Consider the following 27,866-nt stretch of genomic DNA (forward strand, 5'->3'; position numbering starts at 1 on the left):
ATTTTAAAAGAGTAAGTTCATTGTTGCTTGTTGAAATTCTTAATGTTAGTTGCAAACTTTCATCTGTAAATTTGCGTCTTAATTTTCGCTTGTTGATGTTCATTACTCACACATAGTTGTGATGAAAAATGGCTCAGTAGTAACTTGCTACATCGAATTCAAAGATCAACAAACACTCATTGAAGGTTAGAAAAAATATTTAATTAGATCTGTTAGTGTAACGATTTACAGTGCACTTAAGTTGTGTAGTGTAATTCGACAAGGAGGAACATACGTCCCATCAAAAAGGGGTGACTATCCTCACATCAAAGCATCGAAATTCTAAGTTAGTTCATTGATTGGTAGTTCAATGCGAAGTTAGTTTTCTCCGATTTTATGGTAGAGAACCTTAACGATCTGTTGCCATTATAAATCAAATATTTATTCACACTTGCACTCTTTCAGGATAAGGGACCTTTCAGTAATTATGTAAGGATCCAGAGTGGGAGGGGGATTAGTAAAGTCTTTACATAGCCATTCTTATGTAATATTTTCCAAGGCGATATTTTATGTTAGAAATTACGCGGTCTAGTTTTTTGGCAGGGGCCATATTTCATTTGTGTCTGGAAGATAAAATGTATTAAGCTGAGCTGTTTTTTACATCTTTTACCGAGAATGAATAGTCAGACTTTGTACAGGTCATGGAAATCCTGGAAAGTCATGGAGAGAAAAAAACAATTTCAGACCTGGAAAAGTCATAGAAAATTAATATTTTCATTAAAAGTCATGGAAATTTATTTAAAAGTCATGGGGAAATGTCCTGGGCAAAGAGAAAGTAACAATAGTTGAAAAAGCATTAGAAATCTTGAATGCTCTAACAGTATTGCATATAAACCCTATTAAAACTGGAAAATTGAACAATCCCCATTACAAACCTGAATTTTGAAATCCCAATGCATCCACTTTTGTAGCAGTTGTCCTTCTTTTTTTGCAATGTGATTTTACTGCTTGGACATCACTAGTTTTGAATTTATCGTCATTTTGAACTCTTACATTTTATATTCTGAAGTAGCGAACATGCACTTTCTTGATTTTGCCACACCCACTCATAAAACGTAATTTAATTGATTCCAAGTTCGTTTCAATCACTCATAAAAACCATATTATTAAATTTATCAGAGGTTATCTTTGTTTATTGAAGGTTATAGGAAATAAAGATCTTTAATGAGGCAAAAGAAATAGGGGAATTCTAATATTCTAAAACAGTAGTGCCCAATATACGGCCTGCGAGTGAGTTCAATTTCAGGAATCTAACACTATATTCTGAAATTTCTAAACCTATTAATTTATATGCATTTGAAAATGTGTAAATTAGTAAACAAGTACATTTGACTCAGAAGATTTATTTGCTACTGAATATTTTTTTTAATAAATATCTGTACTGGAAAAATGAATTTACTAAAGAATGGCTTTACTTTAAAGAACCAAAATACTGATAAGTTACATAGATGATAAGATGCACTATTGACACTAAAAGGCAACTTTTAAACCAAATTTATTGATACTTAGGAATGACTCATTTAACCTTTGTCCCACACTTTAATAAAGAAAAATATTAGATTTTTAACCATCATTATATTGCACTTACTGTATTTTTACTTCACTTAAATTTACATAAAGAAGACAAGAAAGAAGAAATTAGTTTTTACAGGTGCACTAATGTTTTTTCAACCTCAAAGAAGTGTTTCAATGAGATAGTTGCATTCACATAGACGTTTTGCTTATTCACATTTCCAAGAATTGGCAAGTTTGATATTAAATAGTTCTATTTTTCCTTGATTAACAAGGTCATGAAATTTTTTATGAAGTCATGAAAAAGTCATGGAATTTTTTCATTAAAATAGAGTATGAACCCTGATAGTGACAAATGTAATAAAAGAATCGCACTATGTATGGAATGTTTTATTTTTAATTAGTGTCCCATCATATAATATATTTGAAAAATAAAAATCTTTGATTTACATCAATCTGGGAGTTTTAACTGATTCTTTTCTAACAAAATTTTATTATTTTAAAAAATGAAATAGATTCTTACATAAGAATAAGGGAAGAGGGGTTTGAAAAATCTTATGTACCCTTACATGGGGGTAGGATGGGCTCAAAAACTGCCAAAATCATCCTTACGTAATTAATGAATGGTCCTTAAGGATATACTCCTTATTTTCCCACACTGGCTGCTATGTCATGTTACTCACCTTTTATATAAAAATTATTACTGTAAATTTTCCTGTGCGGTATATTACAAAATGAGTCTTTTGCTGCATTTTTTTAAAAATCAGTGAGAAAGTATTATTTATAAATGTATGACTTACTACTGTAACTTTATACTTAGTATTATTAACTGTCATTTTTGTGAAGAACTAATAACAATAATAATTTGACAAAGGTCAAATGAGTAATTAAAAATTAAATTTTAGCTTCGAAATGTTCCCGTCACTGAAGCTGAAGATGACGAAATAGAAGAGGAAGCCGAGTGGATATATAAGCAGGCATTTAGTATGCCTACTATTTCCATTCAAGAAGGTGAACATTCTGGTAGTGGCCATCAGCCAATCGCTGGTCGTAAAAATGTCAGCGCTGTTGGAAAAATCAGAGAAGCTTTAAAATTCATTCGAAATCAAAATTTTGAGGTATACTTTTTCTTATTTTTTTTTACTGTTTTATGATCAAAAATAATAACTTTCTACTCAATACTTGAAAGTTATTAAAATCACATTTGATCTGAGCTAAATCAATTTAGCTCAGGTCAAATGTGATTTTGTTAAGCAACTGATTTTCAAAACCAGCAAATATTTCTTGAACCATTTTGGATCCATAATTAAAATTTCATTATTATTAAATTAGCTGTTAACTTGAACTAATCAGAAGTAGAAAACCTTCTTCTGCATTAGGTTGGCCAGAATCATGGATTTGCGAAGATGCTTTTTGAAGAACAAAAAATCTGGCAAAATACCATGCCTTATGAAAGCTTAATGCATTTTCAAGCTCTAACTCGTTTCTTTTGCTTGGATTAATTTTTAATTGAACTCAAAATGCTATTTTTTGGAACTTCAGGAGGGAAAAAAAATAAATAGTTCACTAAAGTCATCGTACAATGAAAGCAAGCCAACTTTCCGCCGTACTTATACCTTTGCCTGACACCAGGAACAAACAAGGTAGAAGAATAGAAGAAATTAAAAAACGGTGAAGGAAAGAATTTAAGAAATGATTATCATTCTTTTGCTGACATGGGGTCGAATAGTGTTTTGGTTTTAGCATATGTATATAATAGCAAAAATACCCGGCTTTGCCTGGGTCAGTAATTTTTGTGAGAGAATTGCTACTTTCATTCGTTTTCTGTTTTAACTGAAAGAACTTAAAACACACCACGTTGACGTGATTAAAAAATCGAGCTTCTTCCTTACCCATAAAAGTATAATGTAAAATAGCAATAAGTATAAAGAACAAAATAGTACTCAGTTAGAAACGAAAACACGACATTTAAACATTTAAAAATTTGAAGAATTTCCAAAATATAAAATTTCACTTGTTTAAAAGGATTTATCAGTTCATATTTCCTTCTTTCTTTTTTTTTTTTTTTTTTGGAACATAGTCTAAAACTTTTTCTATATGGCTATTGAAATACAAACAGCATTAAAAAATGTAGCCGCCCATAATCCCACTATCAGTCCCTTGCTTCAGTTATTTTGGGAAATTTCAATTATTGTAGCTTCATGGATGTATATTCACAGGCCATCCGGAAAGTAGTACCTGTTTGTGAAATAAAGACACAGAAGTATATATTAATAAATGTGAACATTTTTATTGAAAAGAGCGCGCCTTAAACTACTTCTCCACATAATCTCCAAGCAAATTTAAGCATTTGTCATAACGTGTGACGAGTTTTTATACTCCAGCGTCATATTCCTCCGCCGCCAGCCGATTGAAATACGTAGTCACGCCTTCTTTAAGTTCTTCATCGCTGTCAAATCTTTTTCCCGCCAAAAATTCTTTAAGTTTTGTAAAGAGATGAAAATCTGAAGGGACCAAGTCCGGGTCCCTGAAACGAATATTTCTCAATTGAGTTGCTGCAGAAGTTGTTGTGTTATCCCCACTGCATGAGGCCTGGCATTGTCATGGACGAGAATGAAACCATCAGACAATAGACAAGGCCAAACGTTTCTTGCTTTGAGAAATTTTATCACAGCCCTGAATTCACAACTGGCGGCGTTCTCATTTTTTTTTTTAAACATTTAAACAGCCACAGAAACAACACAGGCAATGCTAGCGTCACGGAACTTGCAATAGAGAAGGCAGACAAGCCACTGAAGCGGTCTGACCTTGACCGGCAGCTACTCACATTGTCAGCGCCTCATGCGGCGGAAACGGGTACTGCTTTCCGGATGGCCCTCTTTAGATGAGGATAAAAATCCTAAGAAACAATAAATGTCATGCTTGCTCCAGAGAAGTCTTGATTCAAAATTTTTATTATAATAACTATTAATATTGCTGTTGTAAGGCAACAAATTTTTGTAGCAATGGGTTTTGTATTTAATTATTTAATGGGGAAATTACATGAAATTTATTGTTTTCCATCATAACTTTTTTAAACTAAGTTTTTTGGAAATAAATTATAGCATATTTTGCTTCCTGATAATATAGCTATCTATGGTGAAAAAATGGTTAAAATCGCTCCAGTAGTTTTGAAGCTTACCCCAGACATACATACAGAAGTAACCATTTATGTATATAGATATATTTTTTAAATATTATTATTCAATGTTGCTAATTTCACTAAGCAACAGTTTTTAAAGCATTTTTGTCTTAATTTGATTCTATTTCTGTGGATTTGATCAGAGCATGCAGCTCATTTTGGTAACCAGTGACTTGAGTAAGCATCCAGCTACTGTACTTCAATCATAAATGAGCCAACCATAATAAGAGCTGGTTCTTGTCAATTTATCAATCTAGTAGATTTTTCAATGTTTTGTTATAGCTGCTCTTGCTGAACTATTCTAAATGCGCCTTAGTCTTATTCACCATTTTGAATCAGTAATTTTTCCCTAACTTCAGGATTAGTTTGGCATGTGAAATGCTTGGAACAATGACTGTGGTTTCTGCCTTCCATGCAGCATCTACCATAGTGTTGGGATTTGCTATTTCCTTATTAATAATTTATGCCTTTATTTATTCATTTATGTATTTGTTGAAAAATTGAGCCAGAAGTATGAAGTTAACCTTTATGCATAAATAATAAAATTAAAAAACAGGGTAGTTAATTTTGCAAATAAGCTATAAAATTGCAGACGTGTTCTGGAACTACAGAAAACCCCTTTATCGATTCATTGGACTGCACTTTAGGATAAAATTAATCCAAGTAAAAGCTTTAGCAATTACCATTTTTAGTTAAAATAAAATTATTGTTGTAATTTAAATCCGTTGAAAGCTTAGTTTTTGATCAAGATAGATTAGATCATGTTATGTGATAAATAATGATTAAATTGAGTAACAAATTTGATTTTAAATTTATAAATTTCTTCTTCAAGAAATTCTAATAACAATATACAGTAAAACCCCTCTAAAGCAGACACTAACGGGACAATTTTTTTTTGTTCACTATAGAAGGGTGTCCGCAGGACAGGGGTTTAATGATATTACTTGCCTTGGAATTGGGGAATTAAAAATTGTCTACATAAGAGCATAAGAGGGGTGTCCGTTAGGAGGGGTTTTACTTTAGTTACAAAGGGTTCATATTTGATGTTATTTAATGAATAAAACATTTAAAAAAAAAATTATTCAACATTTTGACTTAAGTGGAATTTGAAAAATCAAAATTTCTTGAAGCTTAATTGCAACATAACTTCGTATTTCTGTGTAATAAACCAGGAATCCCCCCCCCCCCAAGCTCAATGGCGCAAATTCCCCCCCTTCCCCCCCAAAATTTCTTGCTTTCAAATAAGGTTAAAGATAACACTTTTTAGAGTTTCTAATTCCCAAGCAAATTAACGAGGGGGGGGGGGGGTAACACTAACTACTGCCTTCTGAACAGAAATATTGTTGGATTGTTGACAAGTCTCACCTCCCAAAACTTATGATATGGCCCTTGAATAAAAAAGTGTTAAGATTTTTTTTTCAAACGTATAAAAAAGAGAGAGAGAGTGGATTCGCCTTTCTGGTTTGAGATTGAGTCATTACTAGATGTAAACAAGTTGAACCTTATAGGAAGTAAAATATTCAGTCAGATAGACGGGTCCAGGGGTTTCTACCCCAGAAAAATTTTGAAATTGTAGTTAAAAAAACATGGTTTTAAACATTAATTAGGAAGGTTCGGTGGCTTCAATTGGAACGATTTGGTGGTCCTTCCCCAGTATTTTTTTCGAAATTGAAATATCAAAAAAGCAATCGTAGATACACTATATGACCAAAAGTATTGGGACACTTTGAAAAATTCATATTTTTAAGGATTTCTCAAAAAATATGAGACCAATTGCTTTGAAACTTTTGTCACATAAAAAGTATGCTCCAGCTGACCTTTTGCGATAAAAATTATATTACTCTTGCGTTTAGGGGGTCAATAACAATTTGAGGAAAGCAAAAATATTTTTTGGTCATCATTCATTGTAAATAGCTGAGAATAAACTAAATTTCAGAAATTAGTTAGCTTACTATGTGCAATCATGTTTCATACTTTTGAGAAGGTATCACTGATATTCACGAAAATATGAGCATTTCTTTAAAAACTAAATTTTATTTGAAGGTTTTTGGCTAATAACACGCAAAGTATTTCATCGAAGCCTACAAAACTTTCAGAAATTAGTTAGCTTACTACGTGCAATCATGTTTCATATTTTTGAGAAGGTATCACTGATATTCACAAAAATATAAGCATTTCTTTAAAAAGTAAATTTTATTTGAAGGTTTTTGGCTAATAACACGCAAAGTATTTCATCGAAGCCTACAAAACTTTCAGAAAACTTGACTGCATACAAGAAAAACATAGTACTAAAATTCGAAATTAAAATATTTAAAATTTGATACAATATGGACATTAGTAATTAATTTTTCACTATGCATGCGCAAAAGATAGCAATTTATAATTTTCATCATCTAGTACCTAACTAGATTCCTCAACTCATAAATAAAATTCCAGTCCAATATCTTTAAAAAATTCGGAAAATTATCAGCGATCTAATGAGCCAAATTTCAATAATTCTAGGATAGACGACGAACCATGAGGGGTCGTTCACAAGTTTGTAACATTTGCTTGCAATCGTTCAGTGTGAGTCATGATAAAAACAGCTTATTTGCGAAAGATCCCTTGCGGTCCGTAGCCTACCCAAGAGTCATTCAAATTCAGCTCATTAGTTTGCTGTTAACTTTCTAAATTTTTGAGATATTAAACTGAAATTTTTTTTATGAGATGAGGAATCTAGTTGGGCATTAGATGATGAAAGTTATGAATTGCTATCTTTCGCGCATGTGTAGTGATAAATTAATTGCTTTAAATGTCCAAATTTTACAAATTTTAAACATTTTAATTTCAAATTTTAATATTGAGCTTCTCTTGTATGCTGTCAAGTTTTCTGAACATTTCGTAAGCTTTGATGAAAAATTCTGTGTGTTATGAGCCAAAAACCTTCAAATAAAATTTGTAGCTTTTAAAGAAATGCTTATATTGTCGTGAATATCAGTGATGCCTTCTCAAAAGTATGAAACATGATTGTACATACTAATCTAACTAATTTTGAAAATTACAGCTTATTCTGAGCTATTAGCGATGAATAATGCCCATAAAACCTTTTTTTTTCCTAAATTTCTTACTGGCCCCCAAAACGCAAGGGTGATATCATTTTTATTTGAAATTGAGAGCTGGAGCATACCTGTTACGTGACAAAAGTTAATCTTTTAATTGGTCTTTTATTTCTTAACAAATCCTTAAAAATGTAAATTTTTTAAAACGTCCCAATACTTTTGGTCATATAGTGCTTCTGTTATGTAAGGGAGTGAGCGGATTCGGGGACTCTTTCCGAAACATTTTAAAAATAGTGGTTCTAATAACGCAGTTTTAAACTATCTGGTAATGTTAGGTGGAGAAGAGATTTAGGAGGTTTAACTCGGGGAAAATATTCAAGATTGAAGTCTTAAAATTGCGATTTCTGGCTATCTATGGTTAGGGGACAGGCAGTTTTCAGAAATTGAAGCTCGAAAATCGCGATTGTAGACGACCTTGGTGACGTTACGGAAAGGAGTTTTCAGAAGCACTCCCCAGAATTTTTTTTCGATATTGAAGCACTGAAACCCGATTTTAAGACGATCTTTAATGATTTTGACGATAGTGGGAGAAGAGAAAGGGGCGCTCCACTTAAATAATCGAACCTGCTGCTTTAGAAATGCAATTTTTATAGATCTTTGGTAATGTTAGTGGAAGGAGAAGTTAAGTGGCATTCCCTTGGCAATTTTTCGAAATTGAAACTCCAAAAAGGCAATTGCAGATTGCCTTTGTGTCAAGAAGAGCAGGGGCGGGAATTATGGGGTGCGAGAGGGGACAGTCGCACCGTCAAATTATTTGAGCAGAATGATAAAAAATGAGTAAATTCAACTTTTGTAAATCGCAAACCAATGTTTATTTAAAATATCTCTCTGATTCTCAGTAATAATTAATGAAACTCGACACATTTCCGGGGCACGAGCAAATGTTTCCGTTATTTAAAAGATGATTTATGTAGGGTGTTTTATATGAAATGAATTAAAATTTTGTCATAAATTTCAATTCATAAGTTGTGTTTTTATACACTATTTTGGTTCAATATTAGACCGGTTTTAAGATCACTTGTTAGCCAGTATGTGGTTTGTACCATAATGAGGTAACTCATATTTAAGGAACTTGACCGCCCAAATGAAATACTGAAATGCCACCTCTGAAGAAGAGGGAAGGTTCAAGGGCTCTCCCAGTAAATTTTTCAAAATTGCAGTTCTGGAAACTGAGTTTTAGATAACTCTTAATCATGGGCACCCATATGCAAAATTGTAAGGGGGAGCTCAGATATTTTAACCATGGTTTAGCAGGATATTTTCCCCATGGAAGCAGATTTCAGTACAGATTAGAGTCATCAAAATTTGACATTTTTAATAACTTATTCATTAATGACTGGAGAAGAACTGTTTTTACATTTTTGCAAAGGAAAAAGTACTAAAAGCAAGGATGTTCTAATTTCTAGGGAGGGGCTTGAGCCCCCCCCCCCCTTGCCCCCCTATATGGGCGGCCTTGCTCTTAATGACAAAGAGGGCGTTAAGGATAAGGGAGTGGGGGAACTCTCCAGGAAGTTTACCAAAATTAAAGTCGCATATCCAAAAAAAGTGGGTCACACCCAAGTTCACTATGACAGATATTTTTTGGAAATCCTCAAAATTGATTCAGCTCTTCAGCACACATCGAAATTCAGAACTCTAAAATTTTTGAGTCTAATACTTCCTACCATATACATAATCAGATACAGAAGAAAATAAAAATGATATAAGAAAAAATATTAAAACACCTTAAGAAAAAACTTCTACTTCAAGCAGTAGAACTTAACATCGTTGGAAGTTTTATAAAAATCATCTAATGATAAATTGAAAGAACAGTCAATTTAAAAATAGTAGCAAAAACAAGAATAAAATGAAATAAAAAATTCTACATAAACTTAAGCTAATTTATGAAGAAAATATATTAATTTTCAAGTGATGTGCTAAAAAATATGTTATTCAAAAACTTCAAAATTAGTATTTAACGATTGTTTTGGTGCAAATGAATCCATGAAAGGCTAGAGTGTGGTCAAAATTTTTACAAACAATAAATAACGGGGAAAAAACAATTAAGAAACGTTTTATTTTAGCCATTTCGGACCTCCCTGTCATCAATGTTACACGTATTCCTCATACGGAACTGTGCTACTTCCAGAAAATGTATATAAATAAAACAAAGAATATATGTATGCATGTTTCCTATACAAGTACAGTTTATGTCGGATCTTAACCAAATTTGACAGGGAGATACTTGGGAATCCGATAAGGAACATAGAGGGATTTTCAAGCGACAAAGAATTACCTAACCGTTTGAACTTTAGTTTTAGGACCTTAAATAGCATTAAAAGGTTCTTTCTACCCAAAATAATTATCCGATCGATTCGATTTTAATCTCATTCGAAAGCCCGCAAAAATACCGCTGAAGTAAATTTACTTCCTTTGGATTTCAAAATCCTCAACAAGGGGCTCTAAAATCAACTGGAGAAAAGTTGTACACGTTTTTAAGTTCAGGAACATCATATCAAATTGGAAATTTATCGTCTACTGCGAGCTCTGTTTTAACTATCGTCAATAAAATCATTGAGTAGAAAGATTTGTTGCAATTTTTTTTTCTCGACTGTGACCAAATAAAATTCTTGCTTTTGTTTTGAGGTTTTTCCTGTAATCGGGGGTTCAAAATGTTTCCTTTGTGGTTATTTTTCAGCGTCTGTCAGGAAATTTAACAGATATCTGTTTTTTTTTTTTGGTTGAAGCTTGATTGTTAAACACACATCACTTGACATAACTTTTATTTTCGAGGTAGATTTGCAAAGCCCTGTGACGCAGCTAGTTTATGATAAATTAAAAAGAAATCAAATCGTCTGATCCTGATTTTTAACGGACACTGACTCCATCCAGTCTTTGATACCTCAATTGAAAAAGAGACGTGGCTAATAAATTTTGGAATGAGTATGTCAAAAAGGTATTACTTGTGCATGTATTTCTTGTTAAATAAGTTTAAATATATTTTTTTTCCTTCCAAAAATCAAAAATTTCACAATTAAAAAAAAAAGCATCTAGCCCCCAAAAATTTTGATGGCACAACTTACGCCATAATCCCTCCCCCCCTGTGGGCACCCCTGTAGTAAACTAGCAAACTCTACAAATAATTTAACAGATGCATCCTTACTTTTTTTAATGGATTTGTAAATTTTTTTTTACATCATTCAATTGACTTTTTTCAAATAATATTCTTTCAGCATAACCCTTTAAAAAATATATCTATTTTGTTTATACTCTAAAATCTCATTGAACTTAAAAGGAATGCAAATGTTTTTCGCTCAAACGGGAATTTCGCTGTAATGGAAAGTAATGTAATGGAAATTAAAACAGGACTGAAAATTTGTTTCTTTGAAACTCATATTTCGTTGCATTGATAATTGTTGTAATGATATTTCGCTGTATATATTCTGATGTTCTACCTATTTTGTATCAGACATCTTATTTTTTTGAAAGAATGATTCTATTGCCTTTTTTTTATGTGTGTGTTTAGGTGCCATTTATAGCATTTTACAGAAAGGAATATGTAGAACCAGATTTGAACATAAATGATCTATGGACAGTGTACAAATGGGATGAAAAGGTAATGTTTTCTGTTGTGGAGTAGAAGTAAGAATTTTTTAAAATTACTTTATTTGGATTCACTATTTTAAAAGAAATGATATTTTGTTTTGTTCTTTTTATGCTTACATTAAGTGAACCTTTGTTCAAAATATATAAAATTTTAATGAAGGCAGCCATATTTTATGTCTTATCGGGTGAATTATGTTAAAATGTTATTACCACCCAGCTCAAAAGTTATAAACATGTGTATGGTGATAGTAGACTGAGGATAAAATGATATGCAGTACATTATTTCTAATATTTTAGATGCTTGATTTTTTTTAAAGCTAATTTTTTTAACTATGCATGTTTTATTTCATTAGTTTAATCAAAACTCATTAGAAAAATTAGATGATGAGTTTAAAAAAAAAAAAATTTAACACTTTAACACATTTTGTGCATTTATTTTGATTCTAGATAATAAGTTTAAGGAAGTATTAATTAGTTAATTACTTTATAAATCAAAGTTAAAGAAAACTGAGAAAAAAGTTGCATATTGCTAGTTTTTGTCAAATTTACCAATTTAGTTCTCAATATCTCTTAATAAATGAAGAATTTTTATAAACGTTTGCCGTCTAACGAATTTACTTATAATGTCTTGCTAAATAATGCCAAAAAAACTGCATCCCTTGTGAAAAGTTGAAAAATTGAAAAGTTTGGGACACAAAGTAACTCTTTTCTGGGCCCATATATGTGCATGTAGCATACACACTCACTCCATGTGTCACTTCTCTCTTACTTTTAGCCGAGTACTTAGCATTGCTGGATATTTGCTGCCCCTTTTTTCTGTTCATTTACCTAAAAGGCGGGTAGCTGTGGATTGCTTCAAGAATTTGGAGAATTTGTTCTTTATTGTGATGGATGGACAAAATCCATCAGACCCAATAAGATAAAGTGAAATGTCCTGGATATCTGTCTGTTCCAAGGAAAGTCACCAATAACATGAGATGACAGTTAATAAATATAAAAACTTTTTTCTTTACTTGGGGGGGGGGGGGGGGGGTTATGATTGTGCAAAACTTTTAAACAAACAAAATGATAATAATAGTAATAACCTCAAAAACTATCATATAAGGTTTTATATGGCTTAAAAATTACCTCTAAAGTTTATTTCATTGTTATAAATTTAAAAGGGGATATTTTTTCTATTTCACTAATATATTAAAATGCTTGGTGATTCTACACAATGGTGTAAAATGTTTTTAAAAGATGAGATCTATAAGAAATATAAACTTTTGTGCAATTATCCGTGTTCGTTATTGATATTTTTTCAATAGTGGTGCCAATTGAGATCTAGGAAACAGAACTTACAACGACTCTTCGAAAGAATGCAGCAATATCAGTGTGATGTTGTGATGGCGGATCCTGATAAGCCTATAGCAGAAGACCTGAGAGCTTTAGACGCTGGAGACATTTATAGGTAAATTGTTTTTATGATAGTAGTTTTTCTAACTTCATGTGTTTTGTTTAGCTATGTTTGTGAAGGTGCAGTTAATCATAATTTTCGTTACTGAAAATATGAATTTCAAAATTAGGTTAAAGAAAGCACAGAATGTAGAAGAAGTTCAAGATTGCTATTTGCATTTTATGTTATATTATGGGCATGATGTTCCTCTTATGAAGGAACATTTTAAGAAGAAGGAACAAAAGGAAAGAGACTTAAATTGTGAAAATGCTGAAAATGAAGGCGCTGACGCTGATCAAGAACAAGAAAGTTCTAAAATTAAACATGTACCGCACAAGAATTCATATGTGGTTTGCAAAGAATGTGGCATTGGTAAGTATTAGTTTTGCTGCTTCTTTATTTCTTTCACTTAGGCTAAAATATTTTATCAATGCTCTTATCTCATTAAGCTGATTTTTAATTTCAGTGTTTGTTTACTATTCTTTCGTGAAATTTGTTTTAAACGTTTTCACTATTGATGTAAATTTTGTATTTATTAATAAATTAATCTATTTTTCCTTTTATTCTTGAATGAATTGTCTTTCCAAATTTTCATTTTCCTGCACACGAGTTATTCTTTAAAATTATTTTGTGTAATGCATTATTATAACTTAATTTAAAATAATTGAAATAAAATAGAATATTCTTCAAAGTAACTGTGTTTAGTGTTTATAAAATTAAAGGAAGCCTAGATTTTAATGTTATTAATACTCTTGGGTTAGCAGATTGCTTGTACTTTTTATGACACGAGAACCTGAATTGATTGTTAGAAAAATTTGTTTAAAAGCTGACAAAAATGATGCAAAGAGAAGTTAATTCTTTCCTAGTTGGACGATTTTCACTCAGCATTAAAAATTTTACTCCATACACCTGCCTGACTGTACTCGGGTTTGCATTAAAATGATTTATTAATCACAATAATACATTATTTTGAGGTGTTAGTCTAATAGTTGATACTTATATTGCAGATGGTTTAGCTAAAAAATTTGGTCTTACTCCAGAACAGTTTGGTGAAAATTTACGTGACAATTACCAAAGACATGAAGTTGAGCAGTATCCAATTGAACCCAAGGAAGTAGCTTCAGACTATGTTAGCAAGTATGGATATTTAGCCGTTGTTTGTTTATTTAAAGCTCTGTAAAGATAAATTTTTGTTTATTTTTTTGTAAAAATATTAATATTAAAAGCACAGAAAATTAAGTTTGAAATAGTTTATTGTGATATAAATAAGGTAAGTACCCCAAAAGTGGATTATCACTAGAAGCTGATAACCTCTTCAAGAAATAAAGATAATAAAACTTTTCCCCTATCTAACAGAACTGTCATTTGGGTGGTCAGGGGGGGGGGTTATTGACACCCCATCCCCCAGGTTTTAGAAACATAATGAAATTAGGTATTTTATTCATACTTTGTTGTTTTTTTCTAAAATGTAGGAAACATAAACCAATTGCTCCCCTCCTCCCCCAGAAAATTTTGAAATGACAGCTGTGCTATCTAGGTGACCCCTCTAAAAATAAGGGGATAATTTTTAAGAAGGGAAAATGCCAATAAAATGAATCTAAAGACTGCATATATTGTCACACTGAAAAGTATGCAGTCGGACCCCGATTTAACAAACCTCTATTTGGAAATACTATTGGAGGTTGGAAATACTGGATTGTTTTCCAAATGAGCTATCCATTTTGTTCAAAGCCAAAAAAAAAGGAAAAGACTTTTTTTGGAATTAGCTATTTTTGACAGGCGAGGAGGCAACCAATGAATAGCGTTTCTGATGCAAAAAGAGATAGTGAAACTCTCATTAAAACTTATTTTTTCTAATGTTTTACATGACCTGGAAACTGTTAAATCATATCTCATGCAGCAGGCTGTAAATGACACAGTATTTTTTTCTCTCCATAGAGTTGAAAGAGAACTATTTCAAGTCAATCAACAAGGAAATTGTCAAGCTCAGTACTTCAAATGAAACTGAAGTACTTTGCTGCTTACAAAATTTCAAATTAACTAGTGTGTAATAAGTTTCGGAGTGCTGAATAAAAAGTGTACACTTTCTAATTATGGCTATTTTTATGCAATTGCTTATTAAGGCTTTCAGATAAGGCAAGTGTATTCTCTTTTGCATCCCGATACTGCGAATAGCTCCGATTTAACCTATACCAGTTTCGGTCTCGATTTCGTTAAATAGAGGTCCGACTATATTTGTTTTGTTCTGGATGAACTTGTTTCATAGTTATTGAAATTACTTACATTTTTTGGTTTGTTAAACCTTTGAAAACTTTTTTAAGCACTATCTTATAACATTTGTAGTGAATAATTTGAAAAGTTTATGCAGTTATGTTTTTAATACATTCCTTCTTATAATTTCGCTATTCTGTAACGATAACTTCAAAAGAAATTTCCTAATTTTTAAGGCGTTTCCCAACAAGTGAGGATTGCTTATCTGCTGCAAAATTTATGGTAGCTACTCAAATTTCAAGAGAACCTGCTGTAAGGCAGTGTGTCCGCCAAACGTATTTTGAACGAGCCAAGATTTGTGTGGCGCCAACTAAAAAAGGAGTAAAGGTAAACATTAAAATTAGTTAATTTTTAAAAACTTTCAAGTGAAATTTCTTCATTGAAATTATTTTATTTATTTATTTATTTTCATTGATAGGAAATTGATGAAAATCATCCATGTTACAGTATGAAATATTTGAAAAATAAACCTGTGAAGGATTTGAGAGGAGACCAATTTTTGAAGCTCTCAATAGTATGAAGTTTTAAAAATGTTTTATTTTGATGCAGTTCTAGTGTTTTGTAATATAATTTATGTTCAAGAATTTTGTCTCCAGTACATTCAGTAAAAGAACTTGTAAAAAAACAGTATGAGATGGCAAAAAGCATACAGATATAAATGACTCTTTTAAAGTTCTGAATTAAATGCATGCAAAATTCAGACCATAGGTAGGCTTTCATTGAAAAGTTTTTATAAATCACGCTGTTTAGCATGTGCTGCTATGTGATATGCACATCTTCATCGCACATGCCAGAGCCACTATTACCACCTTTTGCCACAAAAAAGAAGGCCATGGTGCCTAGGGAAAAAAGTAAGGTACGATTTCGATTTTACGTTTTTCAGTTTAGTTTATTGCTTTATCATTTTAGATAAATATTTATTTGAAGAAAATACATGGCTGTTATGTAGCACAATTTTTTTTTTTGTAATGGGCAAAGTGCTGACAACAGAAATTAATTCTACAGTAGCAAGTTATCGCCTTAATTAACATTAAACATCCTTTGAATGTCCGTTACCTAGTCAATGTACTTGTTCTAATCAAGATACTACCTCAATATGTCGAGAAAAAAAAAAAAGAAAGAAAGAAAATAGTAGTCTTGATAAAGTATGCATTTTTGCGCAGCTTTGGCATTAAACAGGTTTAAAGATACATTTTCTTTGGTGCAACTTTTCTTCCTAATTTTTGTGGCTAAATTCCTAGATTCTTCCGTTCATTGAAAGCAATAACATGACAGTTTAAAAGTTTTGTCAGCCATTCTATTTATACTTGCCGTCTTCATTAAAACAAGTTGAATCAAAATTCGGAATGTTAAATTTGGTGATTTTTTAATCCTAGGTCTGCTAATGGTGAACAGCTGGAATAGCCTGCAAAAGATTTTTTTAATAAAAAATTTTAAACAGAAAAATGTAAAAAAAAGTATTTTCACCGTTTCTATTTCCTTCAGAACTGAATGTCACATCTCTTAGTTTCATGTCAAAAAATGTTAACTTATTTTTATAGCATTCAAATGTTAGTGCTTTGGTTTGGCCTGTTCTAGTGATAGAAAATATTAACTCATTGAATCAATCCGCAACTTGTCATGAAATGACTATTAATGAATTTGATACACTAGCTAATATAATACATTTTTTCTGTCACAGGCTGAAAGAGATGGATTTCTCAAGATCTCAGTATCAATGGATAAACACACGGAATCTGATGGACATCATCAATATCTTGAAGAAATAAAGCAACTCTACGAACGTGTATGTAAATTCATTGATGACGTTAATTTTTTCAAAGAAAATTCTTTATTATTCTTTTTAACATGTTTGATTTATAGGATGAATTCAGCAAAAATGTTCAAGAATGGAATGTGCAGCGACAGAAAGCCTTAGAAATTGCATTGACCAAAATTTTGTATCCAACTTTTCAAAAAGAACTTAAACTACGCCTTTTAAGTGAATCTAAAGAAGGTGTTGTTAAGGTATTTTTATTTAAGTATAATATCTAAGTTTTTATGATGGACTACAAATTTCCTTTATTATATGGAATATCTTTCAATAGGCATGTTGTAGAAAACTGTACAACTGGTTGAAAGTTGCTCCGTACCAAGTTGATGGGCAAGTTGAGGAAGATGAAGATTTTGATACGAGAGAGGGTGTTAGAATTTTAGCTATTGCTTACTCCCCTGATAGGTAGGCTTTAAATTCATCTTTAATATTTATGTCGAGTTGTTATGCAACAAGTTGGTAAACTACAGTCAACTCTCAGTAACTCAAAGTTCCAAGGAACAGGCTAAAACTTTCCAGCTATTTTTAGTTCGAGTGATGGGGGGGGGGGGGAGGTTCCCACAGTCTCCTCTAGAGTTTGAGAATAAAGAAATATTCAAGTTATAAGGCTTTCGAGTTATCACAAGTTGACTGTATTTTCCTTAAAGTAGTAATCTGTGGGAAGTCTCTGCTGGCTGTTTAAATATTACTATTCATTGAATCAGCCATGGATGAATTTTTGGCTACTTTTTCCACAAAACGTTGACTTTAAATCTAATATTTTTGCCAAACTGCCTCTATTTTTCTGAATGAGGCAATTATTTGAACATAAGTGATACTATAGCAACTAGAGAAATATAATAAAGTCAGAAAAATTTGTCTCAAAGATTATATAGTTACTTCCACTTACTCCATGATTTTAAATATACAGTTGTCTCCCGCTAAAAAGCGATTCGACTTACGCGAAATGGTTATATCGCAAGTTTTTCTTGAGTGAAGAATTTTATAGTTAACGAGAATTCCTCACCCACAACACGAATCTTTTGGTGGAAAGTAGAAGATTAATTCATTCCTCTTTCTTGTTCTTCCTCTTCTTCTGACGAGTTTCCTGACACGCATGCTATGTCAGGGGATATACCTCAAAACTCAAATTTTGAATTGGTAGCCAATGGCTACCAGATCCTCACAAAATGGTAGCCAAATCTCAAAAAATGATAGCCGAACTTTATTTTAATTTAAATTTTTTAATTTATTTTATTCCGTTTATTTATTTAGTATGTGTGTATACGTCATTGGCATAGCAAAGAACGTTTCTTATAAAATAATAATCTTCTTTACTAATAATAAAGCTGAAAGTCTCTCTGTCCGGAGGATGTCTGGATGTCTGTAGGATGTCTGTGACGCGCATAGCGCCTAAACCGTTCGGCCGATTTTCATGAAATTTGGCACAAAGTTAGTATGTAGCATGAGAGTGTGCACCTCGAAGCAATTTTTTCGAAAATTCGATGTGGTTTTTTTATATTCCAATTTTAAGAAAAAAATATCATAAGATGGACGAGTAAATTACGGAATTATCATAACGTGGAACCGTAACATGGGCACAAGTCAATTGGCGAGATACGAAATTATCATAACGTGGAACCGTAACATGGGTACAAGCCGACTGGCGAGAAAATTCACCATACATCATTTGTAAATATACAGGCGAACCAAAAGACCTTTTGATTTTTCTATTACGGGCAAAGCCGTGCGTTACTAATAATAAAGCAGAAAGTCTCTCTGTCCGGAGGATGTCTGGATGTCTGTAGGATGTCCGTAGGATGTCTGTGACGCGCATAGCGCTTAAACCGTTCGGCCCGATTTTCATGAAATTTGGCACAAAGTTAGTATGTAGCATGGGGGTGTGCACCTCGAAGCGATTTTTCGAAAATTCGATGTGGTTCTTTTTTTATTCCAATTTTAAGAAAAAAAGTATCATAAATTACGAAATTATTGTAACGTGGAACCGTAACATGGGCACAAGCCAGTTGGCGAGATACGAAATTATCATAACGTGGAACCGTAACGTCGGTACAAGCCAACTGGCAAGAAAATTCACTATACATTATTTGTAAATATACAGGCGAACCAAAAGACCTTTTGATTTTTCTATTGCGGGCGAAGCCGTGCGGGTATCACTAGTTAAAAATAAATAAGTAAATAAAAAATATTTAAAAAAAAAAAATTAAAAGCGAGCTAAAAATAAAAAAGGAAAAGATGGTTGAGGAAAAATTTTGGAGGGGGGGGGGGATTGAACTTGGGGGGAACGGGCACCTCTGCCTAGATATTATTTAACACATCTTTTGCAAACTATAATCTGCATTAATTTATCTTTAAGCAAAACATATCACGATAAAAAAATAAATAAATAAAAAAGATTATTATTATTATTAATTTTTTCAGCTTTCAAAACTTCTAGAAACATCATAGCTTTCAACCAAAACATGAATTAGTTCCTTTATAAAGAAAACAACAAAATACCAAAAACTTGAACAGAATGTAAAACCTAAACCATTTGCGATTCTACAAAAATATTTTTTTGTTTTTACAAATGCATGCAGAATTTTATAAAAATCGAAGCCTGAGTGTCAAAAAATGAATAAATAAAAGAAAGGTAAACAATATAAAACATAACGAAAAAAAAACAAAAAATGAAATAAAAGATCCAGCAGAAGAAAAAAAGAGTTTCAGCCGTATTCTTTCCACCTTCTCTAGACGCAAGGGTGCCATTTTTTTTTTATTATTTATGTGTTTTATAAATACGATTGTACTTCTCTTTATTTATTTTGGAACACACATTTTCCTCTTCTAACTGGTGAAAACGGACAATCTACAACGCGGCGCCATTTTGAAAACGCGGGAGCGCGGGACGCCATTTTGAAAATTTCCGCGAAACTTAAATATAACAACTTTTTTAAGGAGAAATAAAGTAAATAAACAGATATGTCCTCTCCTCCAGTAGGTTTTATATTTTAAAAAGAAAAAAAAGGAAAAACAAACAATATGATTAAAACAAAAAATCAAAAATCTTGCAAAAAAAATTTTTTTTAGCAATATCGTTTTTACCTTGTCTCGGTGCATTTTGACTCAAAGGCGCCATTTTTGTTTATTCATATGTAAACCAAATGTACAAGATTAATTCTTTTCAATTCTTTTTATTTTGGAAAGGACATTTTCGTCTTAACTGGTAAAAATGAACAATAACAACGCGACGCCATTTTGAAAACGCGTAGTTTAAAAATACCGCAAAACGAAGAAATAGCCATTTGTTAAGGAGAAATAAAGTTGAAAAATGAATTTAAGACCAAAAAAGCATAATTTACTAATTTGGTGTATGAAATTTGTCTATTTTTACGATCGCGTTTAAAGAAAGCCGAGTTTTCAAAATAGAAGTTTTGTAACGAATTTGCCGTCGTGATTGCTATTTTTGTTTTCTATTCAGAACAAGAACACATAGCACAATTAGCCACAATTGGACAATGCTCCCCCCTTCCCTCCTTCATCCCCGGATATCCGATAGCCAAACTTTTAGAATTTGGGGAAAGGTCATATGTCAAGACTATAGGTCAGGGGAGGTTGCATTGGCGAATGGTAGCCATATTGGCGACTGAAGTGAAAATAATGGTCGCCAAAATTTGAAAATTGGTCACATTTGGCGACTGGCGACTGCGAGTTTTGAGCTTTATCAGGGGAAGACTGATAACAATCTGATTGCGTAGCGTAAATCATCACCATCTTCATATTTTAAGTTTTAAATATAATTACCGTATTTACTGTACAGTACTATTATAGTGCTGCATTTTATTATTACTTCATGCTATGGCATACCAAACTTTTATTTTATCTCTCTCTCACACAATTTTGTGCATCGTAACAATATTTTGCAATGAATAATACAGATTAATTTAAATTACAGTAAAAATTCACTTTATGTAATAAATGGAAATATATAGTTAAGAACCAGTTCAAAACAATTTGAGGGGGTGTTTACAAACGCCTAAAATAGCTAGGTTTTTTTACCAAAAATTCGTAAACATGCCCTTTTCCGCAACGCGAAATTTCGACTTACGCAAGGTGTCTTGGAAGGCATCCCTCGTGTACGTCGAGACTCGACTTTATGTAGTATGGTTTTTTTAAAAAAAATTCGCAGCTAATAGTGCAATACTTTTGTTTGAACTGCAAAAAATAAAAAAAAAAGTATGGGAACTGATGAAAGCACATTTTGAACTGTACTATGTTAAGAAGGAAAAAATTGACTTTTGAGACATTTTTATAAATTGTTTTATATCTCAATTTAAATACATCATACCTATAACTAAATTTATGATTTCTTTTTTCCATTTGAAGAGAAATACCCGCATTTTGTGCAATGATTGATGGCAATGGTGAAGTACTGGAATATCTTCGTTTGCCATATTTGCTGAATCGAAAGAATTCGTTTAGAGAAAAAGATAGGGTTTTAAAAGTAAGTTTTTTAAGCTTTTAACAATTTTTACTTTAAATTTCTCTTTATAATAACCTATGTTTTTTTTCCTTGACTATCTTTCACGTTTTAATATTTCACAAAAATTCCTACCTAAGTGTTTAAATTTCAGTGCTAACAAATGTTCTTTAAACTGCCAAGAGAGCAAGCATTGGATGTACTTAATTATCTGGATTTGTTAAACTTTTTACTTAAGATTAATTAAAACAGACATGTGTCTAAATGCTCTCTATATTGGTTATATATAAGTTGAATGCATTTTGTATTTTCCAATTTAAATTACTTTCATTATTTTCATGTAACTATATTTTTATATATTTTACTTTTTTATTCTTCTAAATATTGCTCTATTTTTAGGAAAAAGATTTAAACTCATTAAAGGGTTTAATTTCTTCCAAAAAACCTCATGTTGTTGCTGTTGCTTCGGAATCAAGGTAAATATAATGTTCTGTTTTTCTCTTGTTTAATATATTGTATAGGGTCTGGTGGGGTAAAGTGGTCAAATCATAGGTTTTCAACCTAGGTGGATAATAAATACAATAAATTCTTTAAACACTTCAACTTCTTTGTTATTACTTTACATTACATTATTAAAGAACACGGTACATTGAATTTCAGGAAAAAAAATATTGATTTAAGTAGTTTTATAACACTTTCATTTCCCTTTGTATTTATGACCACTTTACCCCATGGGGTGGGGAATGATCATAGCATGCTGTAAAGTGGTCCTAGTTAAAAACAGCAGCAAAACTGTTACAAATAACCCTAATATTTGTATATTTTGGTTGTTTTCATTGTTAAAAGTATATGTGCGAGTATATGCGGGTATGCACGAGAATATTCGTGTCGTGTAAACATGAGTAAACGTGTTCATATATGAATTGATACATGTATACTTCAGATACATGCGTGCACGTGTCAACTTAAGTACGTGTATACACGAGTATATAAGCGTGTATACATAATTGCCTACAGGAGTATACGTGTCTTCACAAGTATGTATGAGTCACGTGTATATGCGAGTATATACGCGTATTAACGATCATCATTTGCATGTTTGCACTTGTATCTCGAGTATATACTTGCATACCTGAATTTCTGAGTATATACGTGTATAGTCGATGTATATACGCATATAAAAGTGTAGATACATACATACAAATACGAGTATACACGAGTTAATTCGAGGATATATCCAGTGCTTGTTTGGTACGTGTCTACTCATGTGTATATATATGGAAGCAAGAGTATATACGTATGTTTATGTGTAAACACGATTCTATACCTGTTAGACGTATATACGTAAATTTACGTGTAAACACTAGTACATGTATCCACGTATATCTAAGAGTACTTCCACTAATATACATGTATGCTTACAGAGTTAATCCGAAATCTTGGGCAAAATCTAAGTGGTGTGAAAGGGGAGGATAAGAAGCAAAGCATCATAAGGAACTTATGGTCGTTGACGCGCTACATGCACCAAATTGATGGAATGAAAACAGGTCACAAATTTGTTGCACTAAAATAATTTTACCCGACATTTTAGTTTTTAAGAAATATTTAGAGCAGTTATTAAAAAGTAAGGCCTGTAGTAGCTCTAATACACGCATCGCAACAAAGGCGCAGCGACTGCTGAAAGCTTTTCAAAAGTCTCGTAAGTGCAACAGAGCGATTGCGACGCATATATTACACATGCCGGGCTCAAATTTCATCAATCATTTTAAAACTTTCTTAAGTCATTGTGTAAAATTGTCTTTTTGTAATAAATTTGTGACATGTTTTACATCCATTAGTTTCTGGGTTTGCGTGCATGTAGCGCGTCAGCGTTGAGTTTGTGACCATATGTTTCTTATGATTCTTTTTTCTTTTCCTCCTCTCTAACACCTTTTAAAAATTTGCCTAAGAGTTTAAACTCACCCTCCATACATGTATATCATATGCTAGTATGTAAGTGTCTGCTCGAGTACATACGCATATGTACGTCATGTCTACCTGAGTATATAAGTGCTCGTATGTATACGAGTATAAGTGGGTATATACGTGTATAGTCGAATGTATATCTGTATAGATAAAAAATACAACGAGACACCCAAATACGTGTTTATTGTTGCATTTATGTGAATACGTATATATACGTGCCTACACGAGTATATGTGTATGCATGCGCATATACTCATATATCTAACCCTGTTTACTGTAAAAGCAATACATATTAAGTGAAATTAATATTTAATTTATATCTGCCTTATACTTAAAGATTAAGTGACTTTAGAAGAACAATATTCGTTAAGCCTAATATTATGACCACTTTACCCCATCTTACTTAAATTGTTCTAAAAAATTATTCAAAATAGATTCAGCTAACTGCTAATGAGTAAGAGTTCATGAGACATGTAGAAAGCTTCCTGTGCAGTCAAACTGTTCATAATTTAACGAACAAAATTTCCCAAGGAAATTAAAAAAGGTGTTTAGATTTTTAAAAATTTCACAGTCACACAAAATATTTTTTTTTTACCAAATAAAATTTTGCCAATTGTTAAATTTTGTAATCAAAATGTAGTTTCTAACGGCACTACCCTAAAATAAAATTTTCACATTCATTCAAACATTTATTTCCAAGGTATAGCCATTTATTTGAATTATGACCACTTTCCCTCACCAGACCCTACTAACTGCATTGCCCAACATTGCCCAGCATAACTCGAAAATAAAAGTTATGTCAAGTGACGCATGTTCAACAATCAGGCTTCAATTTGAGGGGGGGGGGGGGGGGGGAACTAAAATTTCCTGTCAAAGTAATCATTCTTAAAGAAAGAAAACAGCAAATCAAAAATTTCCGAATAAATTAAACGCAACCATCCATAAATACACCTTAAAAAAAGAAAGAAGATAAATTGCCAAAAAATAATCAAAAGAGGAAATTTTTATCTTGAAACAAAAACAAAATTTTATTTAGTCACTGTCGAGAAAAAAAAGTGCCTACCTTCTGAATGATTTTATTTACTCTAATTTAAAATGAGATCGCACAAACGATAATTTTGTTATACTAGGCTTAAAAATACTTCTAAATTTTTTCCCAGTGATTTTGCAGCCTTGTTTATTTATTTATTATTTTTTTTAATTTGAAGAAATTACATTAATTCATGGGGTATTTTTGTGGGCTCTCGAATGGGGCTAAATTTGTACTAATTGAATAGTTATTTTGGTTAGAAAAAGCCATTTAATGCCATTTTCCGACCCTAAAATTAAAATTCAAACAGTTGGTTCTTTTTTTTGGCATTTGAAAGCCCCCTATGTCCTTTCTTGGGTGCCCAAGTACCTCCCTGCCAAATTTGGTCGAGATCCGTCGCAAACTGTGGATTTGTATAGGAAACATACATACATATAAATATATTCTTTTTTTAAAATTTATATAGATAAAACACCAGATTATATTTCTTTTTAGGGATGCCATAATGATCTGTGAGGATGTCAGAGGTGTTATCAATGAGTTGATGGAAAGTGAGCAATTTCCTCCCATTTCTGTTGAATTAGTGGATAATGAGCTTGGAATACTTTATATGAATTCCAATAAAGGAGAAGTAAGTTCTTTATAAGTTTTGCTATTTGCTCGGAAAATTGTAAGAGCAAAAATTTTATTGGCTGTTTTATGTTTTTAAATGTATCCCTGAATGTATACAAAAGGTTATCATCTCTACACTTGAAAAAGGAGAGTAACATGTATCTATGCACAACCGAGCTGCTTATTTGAATATTAGTCAAAAGAATATCTCTCTTAATGCAATTAATGTTCTATGTACCAAATAATTGTAATTTGAAGTTTCTCCTCCCAAAGTAGATCAATTCAACACATGTCAAATTAAATTCATGGAGATTTAATTACTACCCCCCCCCCCCCCCCAGTAAGTTGCCGCCCTATAGCCAAGGCTAAGGCAGAAATACATAAAATATACCACCAGTTGGGTCATTCCATCCGAGGACTGCAATTTCATGCTTATTAGCACTCATCAGCCCGGAATATGCAGTGACTGACCTGGAGGTGGGAAAGCTCTTACAGGGGCCAAGATAGTCAAACAAACTGGTGACTAATATAAAATTAGCACTGACCAGACGAGTGACAGAAACAATGGTTCGGTTCAACTCGAAGAATGAATCGGCGGTGTATTTTATTATATTTGTACCTGGACCCCAGGCTATAGGACGGTACTGAAAATATCATGCCATGCCTTCAATCTTCAAGTTGAACCAGACCATTGTTTCAGTCACTCATCTGGTCCGTGCTCATTTTATATTAGCCACCAGTTTGTTTGGCTAATCTTGGCTCCCTTAAAGAGTTTTTCCACCTCCAGCTCAGTCACTTCGTATTCTGGGCTGATGAGTGCTAATAAGCACGAAACTGCAGTCCTCAGATGTAATGGAGCTGGCGGTGTATTTTGTGTATTTCTGCCTTAGCCCTGGCTAAAGGGTGGTAACTAACTGAAAATATTAAAATTATGTATCAATCGGAAGCTGTTCTCAATATGAAATTTGCTCATACTTTCCAACTTTATTAGAACATCTACACTAATAATATAAAGCTGAAGAATTTCTTTGTGTGAACGCACTAATCTCAGGAACTATTGGTTCAAATGGAAAAAATCTTTTTGTGTTGAATAGTCCATTTATTGAGGAAGGTTACCTTAATATATAAAAATCTTCTGTGCGGACGTTTGTCACCATAAGACTTTTAAACGGCTGGACCGATTTTGATCAAATGTTTTGTGTGTAAGTTGTGGCGAACATGGTTTCGAAGCGCGATGGATTGAATCAGGAACATTTTTGTTAATTAATTTAAACATTGGATGGTTATATCTCCCAAATGATTAATATTTATTTTAAGGTATTGTTGAGCGAGAATTGAAATAAATATTTAACCTTCTGCCAAAGGACAATAAGAAAGTCAGTTCTGCTTTTTGTAATGAAATTCCCTACTGTGGTATGTCAATTGAGAATAGATAAAATGTAGGATGAGAGAGTGAAAGCTTTATTTCTTTCTCTCTTGAAAGCAACGATTTTAGGTTCCAAGATATATTTTAAAGTAAAGTTTTGGGAGGTTCACACGAAACATGTGTTCTGTCGTCGCAGTTGAACCATGTGACCAGATCGGTGCTTTGGGTTTTCCTAACCAAATGATCAGAAAGTACCGTATCTAGCAATATTTGTTTCTCGGCTGAAATCCATCTAAGTTTTGACACCAATGTCAAGAATACTTTAAGGATCATCTAACTAATCAGTACATTATTAAAAGAAAAGATGATGAAATTTAAAGACCAAGCAAATTTTATTTTTGTCCAAATAAGTTACAACTGGGTAGTTCTGTACACAAAATATCAGTGCAGTGGAAGATCTTTATCTTTGGTGGAAAGAACAAATTAGGCAATATATGAAGTTTAAAAAGTTTTCGTTCAAAAGATCGGACTGCTAATCGGTTGGAGTTGGCTTCGCTCACTGATCGGCTGGATTACAGTAATGTGATGACTTGGCGACTTTGGCTATAAACAATAGAGTTGCGTAAACATTTGTTTGCATTTTAAAGCTACTGTTAAAGTAATTTATTGTATTTTTTGTTTATTTGGTAAAATATTTCAAATTGCAAAGAATTGTTTTCTGTTTTTAAAAAGTATTTAGTCATTTTAGTTGAAGAATGTTTATTTTACATCGACAGGGGAAGGGGGATGAGTTATTTTCACTTATTCAGAGAACTTTTTTTACCTTTATCATTTTTTTAAACGATATCCTTTCAATTGTTTTATTCTTTTTCATATGGGGGATGTTGCAGTGGTATTTCCCGTTTGTCCTAGATGGGTAGTTAGTTTTTTACACTTAATATCTGAGGACACTTTTTATGCTTTGAGTATGGCTGAAAGAACAAACCATCAAGTACAAGAGAAAAAATAGTTAATAAAACAACTGCTCAGTGGGCATTAGATAAATCAAGTTGTAATAAATATATGCATTCTGACACCAAGCAGCTTAAAACATTTTCTTTTTACTTATTTTTTTCAACAAAACGGTTCAAACACTTGATAGTTTATTGAAATTTTTTAACTTTTCAATTTACGAAGTTTGAACAGAACAACATCTGTGGGGTCCTCTAATAGGCTATATAACATTATGGTATGACTAATAGGAGCGGAGCAGCAATAAATTGAAATTAAATCAATATTTTATGATGCATTTGTTATTGCATTAATAATTTGAGGCACCCGGTTCGAACCCGGCTACGGGTAGGAAGATTTTCAGCGTCCGGTTTCATTTTAAACTACCCGTAAAGTTAAATTGATTTATAAATCAAGGTTTTTCAATTATTTTTTATTGAATTGTTTTTTTGATTTTCTTATTTAACGGAAAACATCAATGGACAAGGGTGTGTAATTTTATATCATAGC

The 27,866-nt window shown here is 32.2% G+C and overlaps 1 protein-coding gene across 1 annotated transcript in view; it reads left to right on the forward strand.

The window, feature by feature from the left end:
* Nucleotides 1-27,866, forward strand: part of LOC129234099 (transcription elongation factor SPT6-like) — a 95,114-nt gene that overhangs the window by 23,819 nt on the left and 43,429 nt on the right. Inside the window, 13 exon segments of the mRNA XM_054867991.1 lie at nucleotides 2,457-2,669; nucleotides 11,336-11,425; nucleotides 12,723-12,865; nucleotides 12,981-13,222; nucleotides 13,858-13,987; nucleotides 15,298-15,448; nucleotides 15,540-15,635; nucleotides 16,803-16,907; nucleotides 16,985-17,128; nucleotides 17,209-17,339; nucleotides 21,300-21,417; nucleotides 21,793-21,869; nucleotides 24,884-25,019. Coding sequence (XP_054723966.1) covers nucleotides 2,457-2,669; nucleotides 11,336-11,425; nucleotides 12,723-12,865; nucleotides 12,981-13,222; nucleotides 13,858-13,987; nucleotides 15,298-15,448; nucleotides 15,540-15,635; nucleotides 16,803-16,907; nucleotides 16,985-17,128; nucleotides 17,209-17,339; nucleotides 21,300-21,417; nucleotides 21,793-21,869; nucleotides 24,884-25,019 — 1,776 coding nt within the window.

The sequence above is a fragment of the Uloborus diversus genome, chromosome 1 (assembly GCF_026930045.1).
Source record: "Uloborus diversus isolate 005 chromosome 1, Udiv.v.3.1, whole genome shotgun sequence".
In the NCBI taxonomy this organism is placed as follows: domain Eukaryota; kingdom Metazoa; phylum Arthropoda; class Arachnida; order Araneae; family Uloboridae; genus Uloborus; species Uloborus diversus.